At 43.0% G+C, this 17,390-nt stretch overlaps 1 protein-coding gene across 1 annotated transcript in view; it reads left to right on the top strand.

The window, feature by feature from the left end:
• Nucleotides 1-17,390, top strand: part of SCN11A (sodium voltage-gated channel alpha subunit 11) — a 113,351-nt gene that overhangs the window by 47,918 nt on the left and 48,043 nt on the right. The window contains exons 6-12 of the mRNA XM_004614562.3: nt 4,661-4,831; nt 5,542-5,611; nt 9,863-10,004; nt 10,578-10,775; nt 12,105-12,278; nt 15,496-15,625; nt 16,648-16,886. Coding sequence (XP_004614619.3) covers nt 4,661-4,831; nt 5,542-5,611; nt 9,863-10,004; nt 10,578-10,775; nt 12,105-12,278; nt 15,496-15,625; nt 16,648-16,886 — 1,124 coding nt within the window. The remainder of the gene's footprint in view (nt 1-4,660; nt 4,832-5,541; nt 5,612-9,862; nt 10,005-10,577; nt 10,776-12,104; nt 12,279-15,495; nt 15,626-16,647; nt 16,887-17,390) is intronic.

Raw genomic sequence — 17,390 nt, 5'->3', positions numbered from 1 at the left:
TTATGTTGATTTTGCTACTAGACTGTGCGTAGCCTAGAGGGCAAGGTGGAGACAGACAAGTAGGGGAGAGACTAGTGAAGAGGAGGAGAATCCAGAGAGCAGAGATGGAGGAGTGAGGAGCTAGGAAGGAAGAGTGCGTGAGATGAGAGACGGAAGATTGAATAAACAGTAACTAATCAGCAACCAGCTTGGTCCTTGTTCTTCCTTCGCCTGTCCTTGGCCAACAGCCGTCCCGATCCAGCCCATACACAGTGGCTCCAGAGCACCGAACATGGGCGTGAGATAGAGCCGCCTGGAGAACCAGCGAACACACACCCTTCAGCGTGTGAAGTTTTTTACATAGGAGTACTGCTATTTATCCAGTCATTGATTAAGTTGATTGAATTGGGCATGAACTCCACTTTTCTCCATTTTTTGATGGGGTTCAATATTTTTTTCTTGTAAAGTTTTACCAGTGTCTTATATATCTTTGATGTTAGCCCTATATCAATGAGTATTGGGTAAATAATTTCTCTGATTCTGTGGGTTGTCTTTGTATCCTAGTCATTGTTTCCTCTGAGGTGCAGAAGAGAATTATTATTATTATTATTATTATTATTGTTATTGAACTGGAGCGATAGCACAGTGGGTAGGGTGTTTGCCTTGTACGTGGCCGATCCAGGTTTGATTCCTTCATCCCTCTCAGAGAGCCCGGCAAGCTACTGAGAGTATCCCGCATGGCAGAGCCTGGCAAGCTACCCGTAGCGTATTCAATATGCCAAAACCAGTAACAACAAGTACCACAATGGAGACGTTACTGGTGCCCACTTGAGCAAATCGATGAACAATGGGACGACAGTGCTACAATGCAGTGCATTATTATTATTATTATTATTATTATTATTATTATTTTGGCTTTTGGGGTCACACCTGGCAATGCTCAGGGGTTTCTCCTGGCTCTGTATTCAGGAATTACCCCCAGTGGTGCTCAGGGGACCATATGGGATGCCAGAAATCAAACCTGGGTTGGCTGCTTGCTAGGCAAATGCCCTACCCGCTGTACTATTGCTCTAGCCCCCAAGAATTATAATTTTTAAATTTGTTTTTTATTTTTGTGTTTTGAGCCATGCCTGGCTGTTCTGAGGGCATACTTTTGACTCTGTGCCAGGAGGTGCTCCTGGCAGTGCTAGGGGGAACCATCTGTGGTCCTGGGGATTCGAAACCAGGTAAGCTGCATACAAGGCAAATGCCTTTACCAGTGTATTATCGCTACACTCCTAAGGTAAGTTTTGAAAATTGAGGTATGATAGTATTGGAGTAGTTTTATTGTCACAGTGCTCCTGCACCAATTCCTCTACAAGTGTTTGAGGATCTCTCCGACATCGTCCCACAGTTCCTCCCCCGCCTCTCCAGCCCCTTCCCTCGGCCTCCTCAGCTCCCAGTTCTGCTGATCTTACCTCACGGTTTGTTTTCCTTGAGGATTGTCTGGTCCTTTGCTTCCTTATACTTCACTTATGAGTGAGACTATCCAATATTTATCCTTTACTTTCTGACTCACTTCACTTAGCATTTCATCTCATTTCGCCCAAGGTGCAACAAACTGCAAAATTTTATCTTTTCTCACAGCTGAACAGTATTCCATTATGTTTATATGCGACAATTAAAAAATTTTTTTTATTGAAGAGTCATGCTTTACAAAGTTCCTGATAGTTGTGTTTTAAGCATACAATACCTAAAACACCAATATTATTTCAACACCAATCCCTTCACCAGTGTCAACTTCCCTCCACCAATGTTCCCAGATTTTCTACCCATCTCAACCCCCACTCCCCGCTCCTCCCCTCCCCTGCCCTGCCTGTCAACTTTACAGGACAAAGTTTGAGTCCTTGCAGCTTAGATCTCATGTTTTCAGTTCTGTTGAATCTGTGCTTGGGGTATACGGCTGTACCTCTCACTCGTGTAACTGTCTACCACTTATCTGTGCTGGGCACTTGAATTGTTTCCCATTCTTGGCTATTGCAAACAGTACTGCCACGAGAATAGGTGGGCATGTGTCTTTCGGATTAATGTTTTTGTATTCTCGGAATAGATTCCCAGGGGTGGAAGTTCTATTCATAGTGTTTAGATAAGTCTCCAAACCATTTTTAAAAATGAGGCTGAACCATGTAACAATCTGGGATGATTATTTTTTTATGAGAATATAAAAAAATTATGTAAGAATCACCCATCTTTCACCCAAGTTTTGCTTTGGAGAAGACTCCAGCCTCTGGTCACAGGCGAAAGTCAAGTTTGGATGAGGTTCGAGGAGCATCTTGTGGGATAATGAAGGGACATGTAGTGAAGGTTCCAGTGTGGTCACCAGCTTCCTCCACACATGACATCAGACTGTATGCCAAGCACGTTTGCTACTACCTGGGCATCCGCTCAGGTGCTGTGCTCTTACCTCCCCGAACTTCAAGTGACTTTTCATGATTGCAATATAGTAGAAAAATAGTTTTCGTTATGTGCCTATATACTTCTTGGACCAGCATTCTAAAACCTATTCAATTTCCTAAGTGGTCAGAGGACCAGGAGTATTACTGGATTCATAGTTGGTCTTTGACACCGACACTCGCATGGGAGGTCCTAAAGCCCAGGTGAGAAATAATGGGGAAGAGTAGAAGCATCTTTTTGTTCTCTTGATACAACTCTGATGGGCTCCTGGAAAGGGTTCAGCAGAATAGTTCAGGCCTGGTTAGAAATGGACTTCTCAGAAACTACTTTTCACTCTAGAAAAGGCCAAGAGCTAGAAATGATTATGCTGAAGCTGCCACAAAAACTTCAAAAGCACGGGGTTTAGAGAATCTCCATGTGGGCGAAGGCATCCTCATTCACGGAGAGAGACGTGCCCCAGCTCCAGGGGCAACAGAAGCGACTGTGCTCAAGGTACACCCACACCTCGTCCAGTGTAGCTCTTCACCTGGCTGTCTGAATCCTTTCAGAAACTGGTAAATAGCAGTGGGTGAGTGCTCTCCTGAGTTGTGCCAGCCAATCTAGAACAATAATTGGATCTGAGCACGGGGTTACAGGAATCAGGGGCTTAAAGCCGATTGGTTAAAGCATGGGTCATGATCTGGACATGTGATCTAAACGGTCTGAAGCAGAGTAAGAGCAATCTTGGGGACGAGCCCTCAACCTGCTAGCTCTAAGTGAATTGTGGCCCCATTGAGATGAAGTATAGGACCTCTATCTGGTGTTGCAGAATTGCAGGCATATGTGGGGGAAACTCCATATAGTCAGTGACCAAAGTGTCAGAATTAAAGCGTGATGATTGTGGTAAGTGTGAGGATTATAGAAGGCACACAGGGAATGGAGGGTTTCTAAGACCTTGCTCCACATAGACCTACTGAAACTCTATCCCTCCGTATCACACTGAACATTATAGATCATATCCGCTATGTTGAATGCAGAGCCCAGGACTCACCAGTATGCTAAAACTTGTTCTGGGTTCCAAGTATCTTCTGCACATCTGTTTTTAACTCTTCCATGTTGGTAGCTGGGAAACCACCGGGATCAGGGAGAGTGGGATATAAGAAGGAATATTTGCAAGTGTCTTTTGATAGGTTATCCTCATTTTTTTTTTTTTTTGTCTAGACATACCTCATCCTTTGGCCTTCAGACCCCAGGGTTGTTATGTTTTGTGGCATCATAGGTACATTCACGAATCATGAATCACGAAAATCCTGTTAATCACCGATTTCTCAGGCGGGCTCAGTAACATCTGATTTCGTCCTTTCCCTGAGATCTTAGAAGGCTATCTTGACCCTCCCAACGATGTCACACTGGGGGCTCTTTCAGGGTCAGGGGAATGAGAACTAGCTTGTTACTGGATTTAGCATATGAATACACCTTGGGAAGCTTGCAAGTCTGTCCCATGTGGGCAGGAAACTCTCAGAAGATTGCCAGTTTCTCCCAGAGGGAGAAGCAGGCTACATGATATGGCAAAGTGGCCCCGCGCTTCTGAAAGTTTGCTTTTAAGTCTCTCTCTGGATGTTGGCCGTTGATGGGATTACACACACCTGGGTTCCTCTGCCGGTACCTTCATGCATGAGGCCTGTCCGAATGTGTGGAGAGAGGCTTCCAACATGGCTGTAGCTAGGTTCTGGTGGTCTTCAGCGGCCGGGAGCTCTGATCAGGGTGGGTAGGGAAGCTGGAGCCCATCCCCTCCGAGGGGCCCCAGGGAAGACAGCCAGGCGTGCGGGCAAGAGACTCTCATACATACATTAGAGTTGGTAATAACTACTCAGTGTTAATACAGCTCTGATTCTTGCTCTAAGGTGGTCTCACTACATCCTTCACTCTGTATGTGACCTCATGTCATCCATGGAGATGCCTGTGAAAGCTGTGATCATGTCATGTCTCTGCTTCATGTCTAGAGCAACCCTGTGGCAGACACGGGTCTGGGATGAGGAAGCTGAGCCCTGGGTTGACCACTCAGTGACACACAACTTCTGAGACATACGCTTATATTTTGGTTGGGACCAAAACATACACCTTGCAGAAGACTCTTAGGCCAGAGCAGATTCCAATTCTAAAAGTCTCACAGACCTTACTGCTTTTCCCTTGCCCCTTACCCATGTCTGGCGTACGTGTGGTATCGGAGGGGGGTGGGAGAATGCCTCACATCTCTCCTCCTCCTCAGGTCTGAAAGTTATTGTTGGGGCCCTGCTGCGCTCTGTGAAGAAGCTTGTTGACGTGATGATCCTGACTCTTTTTTGCCTCAGCATCTTTGCCCTGGTAGGGCAACAGTTCTTCATGGGAAATCTAAGCTACAAATGTGTCAGGAATGACTGTCCTCCGAACACCAACAATGGTAAATACCTCCTCCTTCCTTTTTGTCCTCTGCATGGTAAACATATGCATCCCCATTTTACCTTCAATACATATATATTACATAATTTTTAGGTGCAAGGGATATCTGTCTAAGGTATTAATCCAGAGTGGTAGATGCTTTTCTGAGAGAATTGACTCATTCTCTGGTTTCCATGGAGAAGAAAAGGCTCCCAAAACCACATCTGCTTGAACAACACCAGCTCCTATTCTTTCCCATTTATATCTCTGCCTATTTATTTGTCATGCATCACAGATTGCAGAAATCTTTGGAATACTGGGGTGTGGCCAAAGGTAGCCAGTAATTACCCACCCTCTTTACTCAGTTGCTTCTCTGATGATATCACTTCTTTTATACCCCACCTATTCCATCCTTAGGTCACCTCTCACCAATTTCATCTCATAGGCTACAATTTCTCAATGTCTTGCTTGCTGAGTTTCTCATGAGCTATGTCTATGTTCAAATTCCCCCAGGGGTGGTGGATTCTGGTTCTGTTTTCTGTACTGAGAGGCAAAGAAGTGGAGTTGTTGCTTTCTCCACCATCTCATTTTTTCTCTCTCTCTTCAGTAGTCTCTTCCTGAGGGATTAGACCTCAGTTCCTCTCTAGAAACCCACTTTTATAATTTTAGATGTTTTCAAAACATTGGTTTCAAGCATAATCCATTATTTAAAAAAATCTTTTTCCTTTTCAGAATCTTGCTTTGAAAAGAAAAAAAATTCCAATGAATTCAGACTGTGTGGCACCTGGATGGAAAATGTCAGGTGTGTGGTTTATAATCTCTATTTTTCTCCCATGCAGTGAATCTGTGTATCTTTTGAAATGATGTGTCAAACGTCTTCATTTAGGAACTTGTAATGCTGGTATTTCTCAAACAGTACTTGTTACTTATATGTCTAAGTTTAGGTGTGTACTATTTAATACAATCTCAAAGTGCTCAGAGTGACTTCCCTCCAAAAAATATTAAATTTGTCTTTACAAGAAAGCTCTGAAAGTGGGTGACATTTCAACTTTATAAGAGTGGATATAAAACTTTCAAAGGAAAGAAAAAACATTATGGTTGAGATGACTAAGTGTATAACAAAATCCTTGTTTACTATCCAGTGTTCTTGTCCTATAGTAGAGAAACTGAGCTTTTGAGTAATTGAGTGATGTTATTTTGAACACTACTTCCTTTAAATATTCATACTGTTATAAGAGCACTGATACACAGTCACCCAACAGCCAATAGCCCTCTGACCCTTTGGGGACACCTTTCCTTTACCAATGTTCTTTGTGGCAAGAAATTAAATTCGATGCAGATTACTGAGTATATTTCAAACTAAGATAGCATCTTAGACACTCCGATGGAAATAAATTGCATTCATTACTTAATAATTAACATATATTAAGGGTTTCTAATGGACTAAGATCTGTGTTTGGCCCAAGAAATGCAAGATCAAGGAAGTCTACCTTTTTTTTTTTTAAAGTCTACCTTCTTATATTGACATCTACAAATTGACATCTTGTAGGCCATGGAGATATAGTCAATCCTTGAAAATGCAAATGAGTACTATAAGAAACACAAAAGGAGATGTAACCCTCACTTCAATATTGGGGAAGGCTTCAATTTAGGTCAAAGCTGCAAGACATAATAATCTATTAACAAGTAGGTATTAACAGTATTTGTGAGCCTGCTAGGAGGATCCCCTCTAGGGTGCACCAATGATGGTATTTTCCTGTAATGAAGGAACTTATACGAGGGTTCTTTGACTCCCTAACTAATAACTAAGGTCCAGTTTTTAGAGACAAAATCCATTTTGTGTGCTCCTATTGGAATGTGGAGGTGTTCTGTTGTTACACAAGAGGCCAAGCACTCCAGGAACTGTGCAACTGTGTCAATGAGTTTATGTGGCAGCAGCTGCGAGACGTGGGTGCGGCTACCAGGGTTTCTAGTAGCAAAGGATGGGGGGAGGCTGCCTGCACCCACTCCGAGAAGACCCCGAAGTTCTCAGCGTGAAAACCAGTGTACCTGGAATTTTTATTGGTTTGGTGTTTCGCAGAAATTAGTGGTAAAGCAGTGAAGTTGAGCTGTTGGCACGGCAGCAACTGTGGCGTGTGGGTGTAGCTTCCAGGGCTACAACAAGGCGAGGACTCCACCCGCCACCCTCCAGAGGGCTCCTGGGAAGACCAGTGTACTCATGAATTTCAGTGGCTTAGCTTCCATCTGTTCCAAAATTTAGTTGTGAATCGGCACAGCTGGGCCAATGGATGAGTTTACATGGTGGAGGCTATGGCATGTGGGTGTGATTGCCAGAGCTTCTAGAACAACGGAGGAGGGAGGGTCTATGCTTTCATTTCCTAAATGAAACTATTTACTTGAAATAAAAAATAAAAAAATGTAATTGAGTCCTTGGTGAAGTTAAAAGAAACATCATAAGTAAAAACATATAAATAAAAACAAAAGGTAGCCTGTTGTGTAAAGGATCAGAAAAAAAAGAAAGAATTTTTGGGAAGCATAATTATAACTCAATAATAAATTAAAAGATAAAGTTGAAAACATAGCTCATAGAGTAAGAAGAAAAGAGAAGCAGAAAATATGAGACTAAATATCAGTTCATAAGTCCTAAATTTTGATTAGGTAGGAATTATAAAAAATAGAGTGCATAAAAATCAAAAGGAGAAAACTATTAGAGAAATACACAGATTTTTTTCTGGGATTAAGAATATAAATTTAGGGGCTGGAGCGATAGCCCAGTGGGTAGGATGTTTGCCTTGCATGTGGCGGACCCGGGTTTGATTCCCAGCATTTTATATGGTCCCCTGAGCATATGGGATGCTGGGAATGAGCCAGGAGTGATTCCTGAGTGCAGAGCCAGGAGTAACTCCTGAACATCTCTGGGTGTGACCCAAAAAGCAAAAAACAAAAAAATTCTTGATGCCCCATAAAATTCTTAACACTATGAATGCAAAAGACCCATGACAAGTGCTTCCTATGGCATTACAGAACCTTTGGAAGAAATGGTCTCAAACCCAATGAGGAAAAAAAAAAAAGTCCCTTTACAAAGGAAAAAAAGTCAAGGTTGTCTCAACTTTTCAATGGTAACTTGGAACAATAACTGACCAGTGCCATCACATTTCTGGAGAAGAATGATTTTTCAGCTCACTTCTATTTCTGACTATCAGTTGTTAAAATTAAGGTGAAACCCAAATGCTTATAAGAGCAAAAGAGAGTTAACAACTGCAACCTAAATGGTCATCATTATCAGAGCACTCAGATAAAATGGAGGACTCTAAGATCATTTTTTTTTTAAAATGGGGCTGGCAAGATAATATAGAGACATGCTTTGCATGCATGTGCCTGACTCTTGCTTGAATCTCAGCACTTCATGGACCCATGAACACCATCAAGTATAGCTCTGAAGATCTCTGTGCATCACCAGATGTGGTCCTGGAATCCTCTGAGAATTGCTGGGTATGGCCCTGGAGACTTCCCAAAATCAATCCCAGGATGGCCCTGCTGGCCCATGAAACTACAAGCCCTGATCAGTACTGCTTCCCCAAACCCTAGCGTTGAAGCACGAGCCCTGTTGGCTGAGGATTACAGGAAGTTCCTTCCACACCCTCTCCTATCCCCACCACCTTTGCAGTCCCATCCCCTGAGCACCGCTTGGGAGAACCATCTCGAAGAAATGTGTCCTTATAGGCTGATATGGAATGTATTCTAAACTGTTGTTTCATGAGAAAAACAAGATGAGAGAAACCTTAAAAAATTTACTGTTTATGTATTTAAAAAGATGTGCATTGGGGCTGGAGTGATAGCACAGCGGGTAGAGCATTTGCCTTGCACGTGGCCGACCCGAGTTTGATTCCCAGCATCCCAGATGGTCCCCCGAGCACGGCCAGGGGTAATTCCTGAGTGCAGAGCCAGGAGTGACCCCTGAGCATCGCTGGGTGTGACCCAAAAAAGCAATAAAATAAAATAAAAAGATGTGCATTAACAGTACATTTTTAAAAGTCTCTCCCATCTTGCTTTTCTCATGACAGAGCACAATTTAAAATGTATTTTAAAAGATGTGCATTAAAAGGGTATGCCCTGCCACAGAAGCGGGGTGGGGTGGGGGGGATGAGGTGGGGGTCAGGGGAGGCACACTGGGATCATTGGTGGTGGAGAATGGGCACTGGTGGAGAGATGGGTACTGGAACATTGTATGACTGAAACATAACCACAAAAGTTTGTAAGTCTGTAACTGTACCTCACGGGGATCCATTGGTTCGATTCCTCCGTCCCTCTCAGAGAGCCGGGCAAGCTACTGAGAGTATCCTGCCTGCACGACAGAGCCTGGCAAGCTACCCATGGTGTATTGCATATGCTAAAAACCAAAATGGGGATCCATTACAAGAAATAAATAAAAATTAATTAATTAATTAAAATATGTGCATTAAAATATATTCTTAGAAAACTTCTGAGAAGTTGCAAAGGTAACTGTAACTGTTGCCCCTCAGAAGCAGGTCTGATGGCCTGGCTTCTTGGAGAGGAGAAAAACTTCATAGACACCCTATGTTTTTCTTTGCTATTAATTGTTCATGCTATGAAACTTAGTTTTAATGGAAAACTTTTTTTTTTTTCGCTTTTTGGGTCACACCTGGCGATGCTCAGGGTTACTCCTGGCTCTGCACTCAGGAATTACTCCTAGCGGTGCTCGGGGGACCATATGGGATGCTGGGAATCGAACCCAGGTTGGCCACATGCAAGGCAAACACCCTACTCTCGTACTGTTGCTCCAGCCCCAATGGAAAACTTTTAATATAAACTTAAGAATCAATTTATGTGAAAAAGTTGATGAACGTGAAGAATTTAAAAGAGAGGCTGGAAGACTTGGCAGATTGGAGGGACAGTCAGGCAACAAATATACCCTTCATGTAGGCCTTCCAGTGAGAGCCTATAGTGGTGGGGAAGAAATTACTTTGTGGTCAAGGGAAGCTGGGCTGCAAGGCTGTGATTCTTTCTCTGTTCCTGTGTTTCCATTGTCTAGTGCCTGTTCTGATGGATTTGGGTGCCATCCTACTGCCTGCAATCCAGACTATGGCTATACGAATTTTGACAATTTTGGCTGGTCCTTTCTTGCCATGTTCAGACTTATGACCCAAGATTCCTGGGAGAAACTTTATCAACAGGTTATTTATTCTCTCTCTCTCTCTCTCTCTCTCTCTCTCTCTCTCTCCTCTCTCTGCGTATGTGTGTGCGTATGTCTTTTTCCTTCCCTTGTTCTCACTTTATAACTTATCAGTCTCCATCATTTATTTGTATTCTATAATGTTGTGTTGTGAAAGTCTGCTTTATATATTCTGTTAGAAATATAAAAAATGTTATAATCATGATGTTTGGGAGAGTAATACAAACAAACAAACAAAAAACCCCTTGTTCCTAGAAATATTACCCCTACTTCCTGAAGAGCCACCACTGGCTTTTCCATTTTCATATCTCATTTGCATTGTCTACTTTAAAATGCAAATACACCTGAAGAAGTCCTAGCCACGTCGCTGAGACTTCTGCGGTAACACCTAGATGACCTCTCACTGAGCGATTAGGCGTTAGGAAGCCCAAGGTGACTAGGAGGCTGTGAATGGCTGATGCTTCAGGCGACTGAGTCCATCACTGCTGAGGAAGACCAGTTGCTCTCCTGTCACCTCTGTGATGGTCATGCCATGGAAGGTTTCAGGTGCAAGTCTGTGCTCTGTCCCTTGCAGACCTTGCGGACCTCTGGGCTCTACTCGGTCTTCTTCTTTGTCTTGGTCATCTTCCTGGGCTCCTTCTATCTGATTAACTTAACCCTGGCTGTGGTGACTATGGCTTATGAGGAGCAGAACAGGAACGTGGCGGCTGAAACAGAGGCCAAGGAGAAGATGTTCCAGGAAGCCCAGCAGCTATTAAGGGAAGAGAAAGAGGTAGGAGTATACGGGTCAGGTGGTGGTGCTGCTTGGGGGACTTGGGAGGCTAGGGGCTGTGAGGTTTAAGACTGTTGTATGGCGTCCTATTTGAGTGATTTCTCCACTAGTGCTTTCCTGAGGTTACAATTCCTCTGCAGATGGACTCTCATAACATTTGTCACCAAGATGTCCAGGGACAAGGCTATTGAGATCAGGGAAACTTTGGTCTTTCTGCTCTTTGACCATCTAGAACCTCGAGCTCCTAGGACAGATCCTAAGTTGCTGGCTAGCAGGACACCATGTGCGTAGATGAATACAGTCTGCTGCAGGTTTTATTTTATATTTTTTGTGTGTTTTTGGTTGTTTATTTGTGAGGGGAGGGGCACACCCAGCAGTGCTTGGGGGTTACTCCTGGCTCTGTGCTTGTAGTTGCTCCCCAAGGTGCTGGATATTAAATCTAGCTCTCTGGCTTACAGGTGATCAACCCATCAAGTGATCTTTCTGGTCCATGCTGCGGGTTTTTTGTTTTTTTTTTTTGGTGGGAATCTGGAAATGTTTGTGCTCAGGGCCTTGGCTTGAGAGTTGAGAGTTGGAAAAAGCAAAAGTGCGTGTCTCTGAGACAAAAGCCATGTTGAGCTTTCTGTTTTTGAAATTCCAACACATTTTCAGGTAATTCGCATTGTTTTGCTCCTTGCTTAACTTTGTTCCAATCAAATTCTAAATTTTCTGTAGCTCTGTAGCACTGTCATCCCGTTGTTCATCGATTTGCTCAAGTGGGCACCAGTAACGTCTCCATTGTGAGCCTTGTTGTTACTGTTTTTGGCATATCGAATATGCCATGCGTAGCTTGCCAGGCTCTGCCATGCGGGCGGGATACTCTCGGTAGCTTGCTAGGCTCTCTGAGAGGGGTGGAAGAATCAAACCCGGGTCAGCTGCATGCACAACAAATGCCCTACCCACCGTGCTATCGCTCCAGCCCTCTAAAATTTCAATTCCTAATTTTCAGGATAGGGTTCATGTTTTATACTCTTCATCATCTTCACAAGACATTTGTCAGGGCAACCATTGTAACTGATTAATATCTGCATCATCAGACACAAACATGCAGAGGTCTGTGAATAAAATCTTCCTTGAAGGGTTGCATTATCTATGAATAAACAAGGCATGTTCCCCAAATAAATAATGACAAAGTAGCATAGTTCAGGGAGGACAAAAGCATTAAAAATGGGTGCTGCACACACAAAAAGAGAGCGTTCACTAACATCAAGGCTATTTGTGTGTTTCATCAGGCTATGGAAAGCATATAATCTGATCATTAATTACTTTCCCCCCCTCTCTCTTTCTAAGGCTCTGATTGCCATGGGAATTGACCGAAGTTCACTTAATTCCCTTGAAGCATCATCTTTTTCCCCAAAGAAGAGAAAGCTGTTTGGTAGTAGTAAAAGGAAATCCTTCTTTTTGAGAAAGTCTAGGAAAGACCAGGCTCCAGGATCAGATTCTGAAGAAGATTCTCCAACAAAGGCAAGTTTTGGCTAAAGTCCTGTTCATGAGTCCAGGTCAAATTGTCATTCTAATTGATTAAACATAATCTGATCAAAAGAATTCATTCATTCATTTGTCTATTCATCCATTTGTAAATACTGTTTTTTTTGCTTCCCCATATCTACTCAACTACCCACTTATTTACAAATATCTATTTAAAGTGTGACAGTGTTTGCTCTGCTAGGCCCTGAGGAAGGTACTGGGCCAGCCTGAGATGTGGAAGAGAGAAGGCTAATGATGAAAACGCACTATTCTCTGTGGCAACTGAGGGGAGAGTCTCTGTGAGAGAACAGAGACAGTGATTGTGTGGATCATCCCACTCTCCAGGGGATTCCCTTCGCAACAAACTCTGAGGTGTCAGAGTGCAGGGTCACATTATTTAGAAAGTAAGAAGGGAGAAGTAGTACAATGGAAAAAAGATGGTCAATTAAGATGCATTACTGATCCTGTTAGCACTGAAGGTAGTTGGCTATTCCCTGGAGTGAGGCTATAGAGTGTTTATTTTATTTTTTTGGCTTTGGGGCCATACCTACCAGTGCTCAGAGTTTATTCCTAGATCACTCTTGGTGATCTTGGTTCCAGGCACCATATGGGGCTGGGGAGAGAACTCAAGTTGGCAAAGTGCAAGACAAGTGCCCTGTCCACTGTACTATCTCTCTGGCTCCTGGAGTGTTTATTTATGAACCAACAATAGTCTATCATTGGTTAAAAGCAGCTGGAATCAGGAGAAAATAGTTCCCCTATATTTCTCACTTGCTACTCATTGGAAGCAGAGAGAGTTTAGGTCTACAGAGAAAGTCCCCAGGTAAAAGGTCCAAGGACATATGGATGAGGTCAACAAAACAGCTGAAAAGAATTTGTAACATAAACCATGTTTAAGCTAAAATGATTAGTTAATTAGGTCAATGGAAGAACAGAGCATGACAGGTTGAGAGAACAGAAAGAAAAGCAAATGCAAAGACCTAGAAGGAAAGGAGATTAAGGGAAGATGACCCAGTAATAAGCATGGAAAAATGGTGTGTGTGTGTGTGTGTGTGTGTGTGTGTGTGTGTGTGTGTGTGTGTGCGTGCGCGCGCGTGTATGTGTGTGTGTGTGTGAGAGAGAGAGAGGGAGACAGAAAGACAGAGAGAGAGAGAGCGAGAACAACATGAGACTAAGGAGGTAAGATGGGACCATCACAAAAGTCCTTGAAAATCAAGCAAAGGAGCTCACCCTTGACACTGAGACCATACTGTAAGCAACACTGAAAGATCTTGAGCAGTGATGTATACACATGTGCATGGTTGAAGTCCTGAGGCATTGAAGAAAATGGCATGCAGGAGAATAAGAATGGAGGGTGAAGAGATGAGTGGACTGCAGTGGTCTCCAGAAGATAAAAGTTGTCAATGGTTTACATGGAAGGTAGGAGGAAGGTAGGGCAGATGCTGATTGTGGTCAGGGTAGCTAACTTAAAGTGGGTTATTTACTGAGACTGGAAAAGAATGTGTTTTGGGAGGTAGGGAAAAACCCCATTTTTCTTGAAGATGCTAATTTTGTGGTGCCTCTGGGGCATTCAAGCAAAGACACATAGAGTAGGCAGTTGGATATGCAGAAGTGAAGCTATTGTGTGTGTGGTGCAATAAAAGAACTGTGATCTTGTCATTTAGGTAGGGGGTGCTAAAATTGTGGAGAGAGAAGTCAGAAGAGAGGAAAATGTTGAAACACAGGTCAGGGAATAATGGCTAGAACTACTATCCTTAGAAAGCAGGAGGGACAGGGAAGTGGCACTGTTGAGAGTACAGTGGGAGAGAGAGCTCAGGGGTCTTGCAGAAATGGAGAGACAGACCTCGGTCACTACTGCTCTTAGTCCTCCCGTGGAGAACAGGGAAAGCTCAAGGGCTTATTGGCTGTCATACTGCAGCATATTGAAGAGGCTTCAAACATTTCAAAAAACATCTTAAAACCTTTCCCATTTAACAAAATAGACAGAGACCCAAGTACCTAATAGAAAGTATCTCAAATGGAATACCTATAGTCAGACAATAGTCTGCCTTTAAAAATCATCATCAACAGCATCCCGTTGATGGTCGATTTTCTCGAGTGGTCTCCATTCGTCCTAGCCCTGAGATTTTAGCAGCCTCTCTTTACTCATCCTTCCCAACGGTGCCACATTGGAGGTTCTTTCAGGGTCAGGGGAATGAGACCCATCATTGTTACTGTTTTTGGCATATCGAATACGCCACAGGGAGTTTGCCAGGCTCTCCCATGGCCTTTAAAATAGTTATATAAAGGTAGGGTTCCCTCTAAGGAAACTGGTTGGCCAGAACTTTTGGAGAGAAGTCATTACAGATACCTGAGTCTTCTGGATAGATGAGGGCTTATGTCCTTTGATCTCGTAAGGCCTAGAAGGTAATACATAATAAGCTTTGTGTACAGCCTGGGAAAATGCTCTAGGCTTAATATCTTTAGGATTGATCCATCTATTAGATGGATTTCCTAATATTTTATATGACTTTTTTTTTTCTTTGGTAGTGTCTGTTTCAAAATCTCTCCAGGCAATGGTTTAAAACATTTCATTGACCCTAGACAATCACTCTAAACTTGTCCCCGTTTATTTGTTATTTTTTTCTTTTCTTTTCTTCTTCTTTTTTTTTTTTTTTAAAGATTTAGTCTTTGGATCACACATGGATGTGCTCAGGGCTTACTTCTGACTTTGTGCTCAGGGACCACTCCTGGTAGGGTTTGAGAGACTCTATGTAGTGCTGGGAATTGAACCCAGGTTGCTGCATGCACTGAATTCTCTGGTCCTTTTGCCCCAATTTTCACCGTTGGCAGACATTGTTTCCAAATTAGACCATCTACTGCATTCATACTGTGATTGTTCATTAGCTTTTGTAGACTTTTGTTTGTTCTTCATTAACAGGAAAGAATATCCAGGAAAGAAAACTGCCTGTGGGTAGGGTTCTAGAAATGTATGAATATCTATCAATCTCTCTCTCACTCTCTCTCTCTCACTCAAATGTGACTGGCCAAACCATATTTCTCTTATTTATTAAATAAAGCAAAAAAACTGAATGCCTAATACAATGTGAAGTGAGTCAACCTACATAGAATAGTGAATGTCTCTGTTGAATATTGTAGCAGTAAAAAAAAACAGTGAAGGTTTGGGGAGAGCCAGCCCATTCTCATAGAAAGTCCACTGTGTCTTCTTTTACAGCCACCTCTTCTTGAGCAAACAAAAAGACTGTCCAAGAATCTGTCAGTGGAGCACCCTGATGAGCTTGGAGACCCCTTCCAAAGGCAGCGGGCTCTGAGTGCTGTCAGTATCCTCACCATCACCATGCAAGGTAAGTCCCATTGCCAAGGTCCGGGAAAGGCCTATTTTGTCATTCTCTCTCTCTTAAGCCTCTCACACTCTGGAAGCTTTCTGAAACCCACCAAATTTCCCATAAATAATATTCTCCTATGTCTTTCTGGAACATATTAACTTAAGAAAACAGATATACTCAGCTGGCTAGACAAGGTGGGAATTGGTTAGATTTGTGATGGAACATAGGACCAAGAATATAAATGATGCTTCCCAGTTTGATCTTGAGGACAAAAGAGGTCTCAGTGACAGTGACAGTCAACTGAAGAAGAGAAGACACAAAATTGTCCAATAAGTGATGTTTGCCATTGAAATCAGAGGGAATCAGGCCTGAAGAGGAAAAGACCGAAGCAGATATGCTGGCACCATCAGGTTAGCCCTGAATAATAGGAAGCTAACAAAAGGGTCAGTGTTCAAAGGCCAGAACCAAGATCCCACAAGGATGGAATCAAATGGATTCCAGAGTACTGTTGAGCTTATGGCATCACCTCAATTGGCCAAATCCTTGAAATGGTGTCAGGTAAATCAAGGATGCTGTTGATTTATGGCACGAGCTCACTCAATGGGCTGGTGAGAATGTCTACTGTCTCGACACTTACAGATGCCCCTGCTCAAATATCTTTATCCTTGAGTCCTGACAGGTCCTCATGTCTTTGTTAGCATCTTCACCATGGTCTATCTTGAGTGAACACGATTTGGGACTAGCATTCTCTCTCATGAGTTTATTGCCAATCACTGTAGTGTCTAACATCTGTGTCTAACAGTGTAGCCCAGCTCTGGGATGCTCAAAACAAATGTAAGGCCTTGATGGAATTGACTAGGCCACATGGTTAGTTGTACGTAGGAAGCCTTTATGGCAACACCAGTCAGAGCTTTTCTTGATTGATCATGTCATGTCATGAGAGACCTGAGGGGAGTGAGCGGAAGGAAAGCATTCAGAAAAAAAACTATTAAACTGTTTTGGTGCTAATCCTCAACCATTCTTTTATTTTTCTTTCTCAGAACAAGAAAAATCAGAGGAGCCTTGCCTCCCATGTGGGGAAAACCTGGCATCCAAATACCTCGTGTGGGACTGTAGCCCTCACTGGTTGGCCATTAAGAAGCCCCTAAAAATTGTGATGACTGACCCCTTTACTGAACTGGCCATCACAATCTGCATCATAATCAACACGATCTTCTTGGCTATGGAGCATTACCCAATGGAGAAGGATTTTGAAAATATGTTGAACACAGGGAATTTGGTAAACTCCAAGTTTTGAGAATACTTTTTCTTTAAAGTCAGGCTTTAGATTGTAACCCATTCAAAGTCCAAACATTTTGTGAGTATCTTAAAGGAGTGTAGGTCTTTGCCCCAAATGGAATCAGATGGTGTGTTGGGGTGGGGGGAGGGGAGGGAGGGTGTTTCCTTAATTCAGTACTTCTTCATGGGACTCTGTGGTGGCTCTCTTATATCAGGTGTCTCTTTGGACATTCCATGTTATGCCAGAGCACGTCAGCATCTTTAAAATGTCAACCTTTGGGGATCTTCAAGAAATCATTAACCATATCCAGAGATCAGAGTACCATGAAAGTGAATAGCATGTTGCAGGTGATATAATGATATCATCAGTGACACAATAGTGTTAATGGGTGTTACTGGTGCTGGAAAGGAGAGTCAGGACCTGGCAGTGTGGGCGGCTTATTTTGCTGGGAGCAGGAGCTGCACAGAGCTTGTGGTACAGTGGGGATTCAGATTTACAGATGTT

This window comes from Sorex araneus, chromosome 4 (genome assembly GCF_027595985.1).
Source record: "Sorex araneus isolate mSorAra2 chromosome 4, mSorAra2.pri, whole genome shotgun sequence".
NCBI lineage: Eukaryota > Metazoa > Chordata > Mammalia > Eulipotyphla > Soricidae > Sorex > Sorex araneus.
This window is presented reverse-complemented; position numbering and strand designations above follow the sequence as displayed.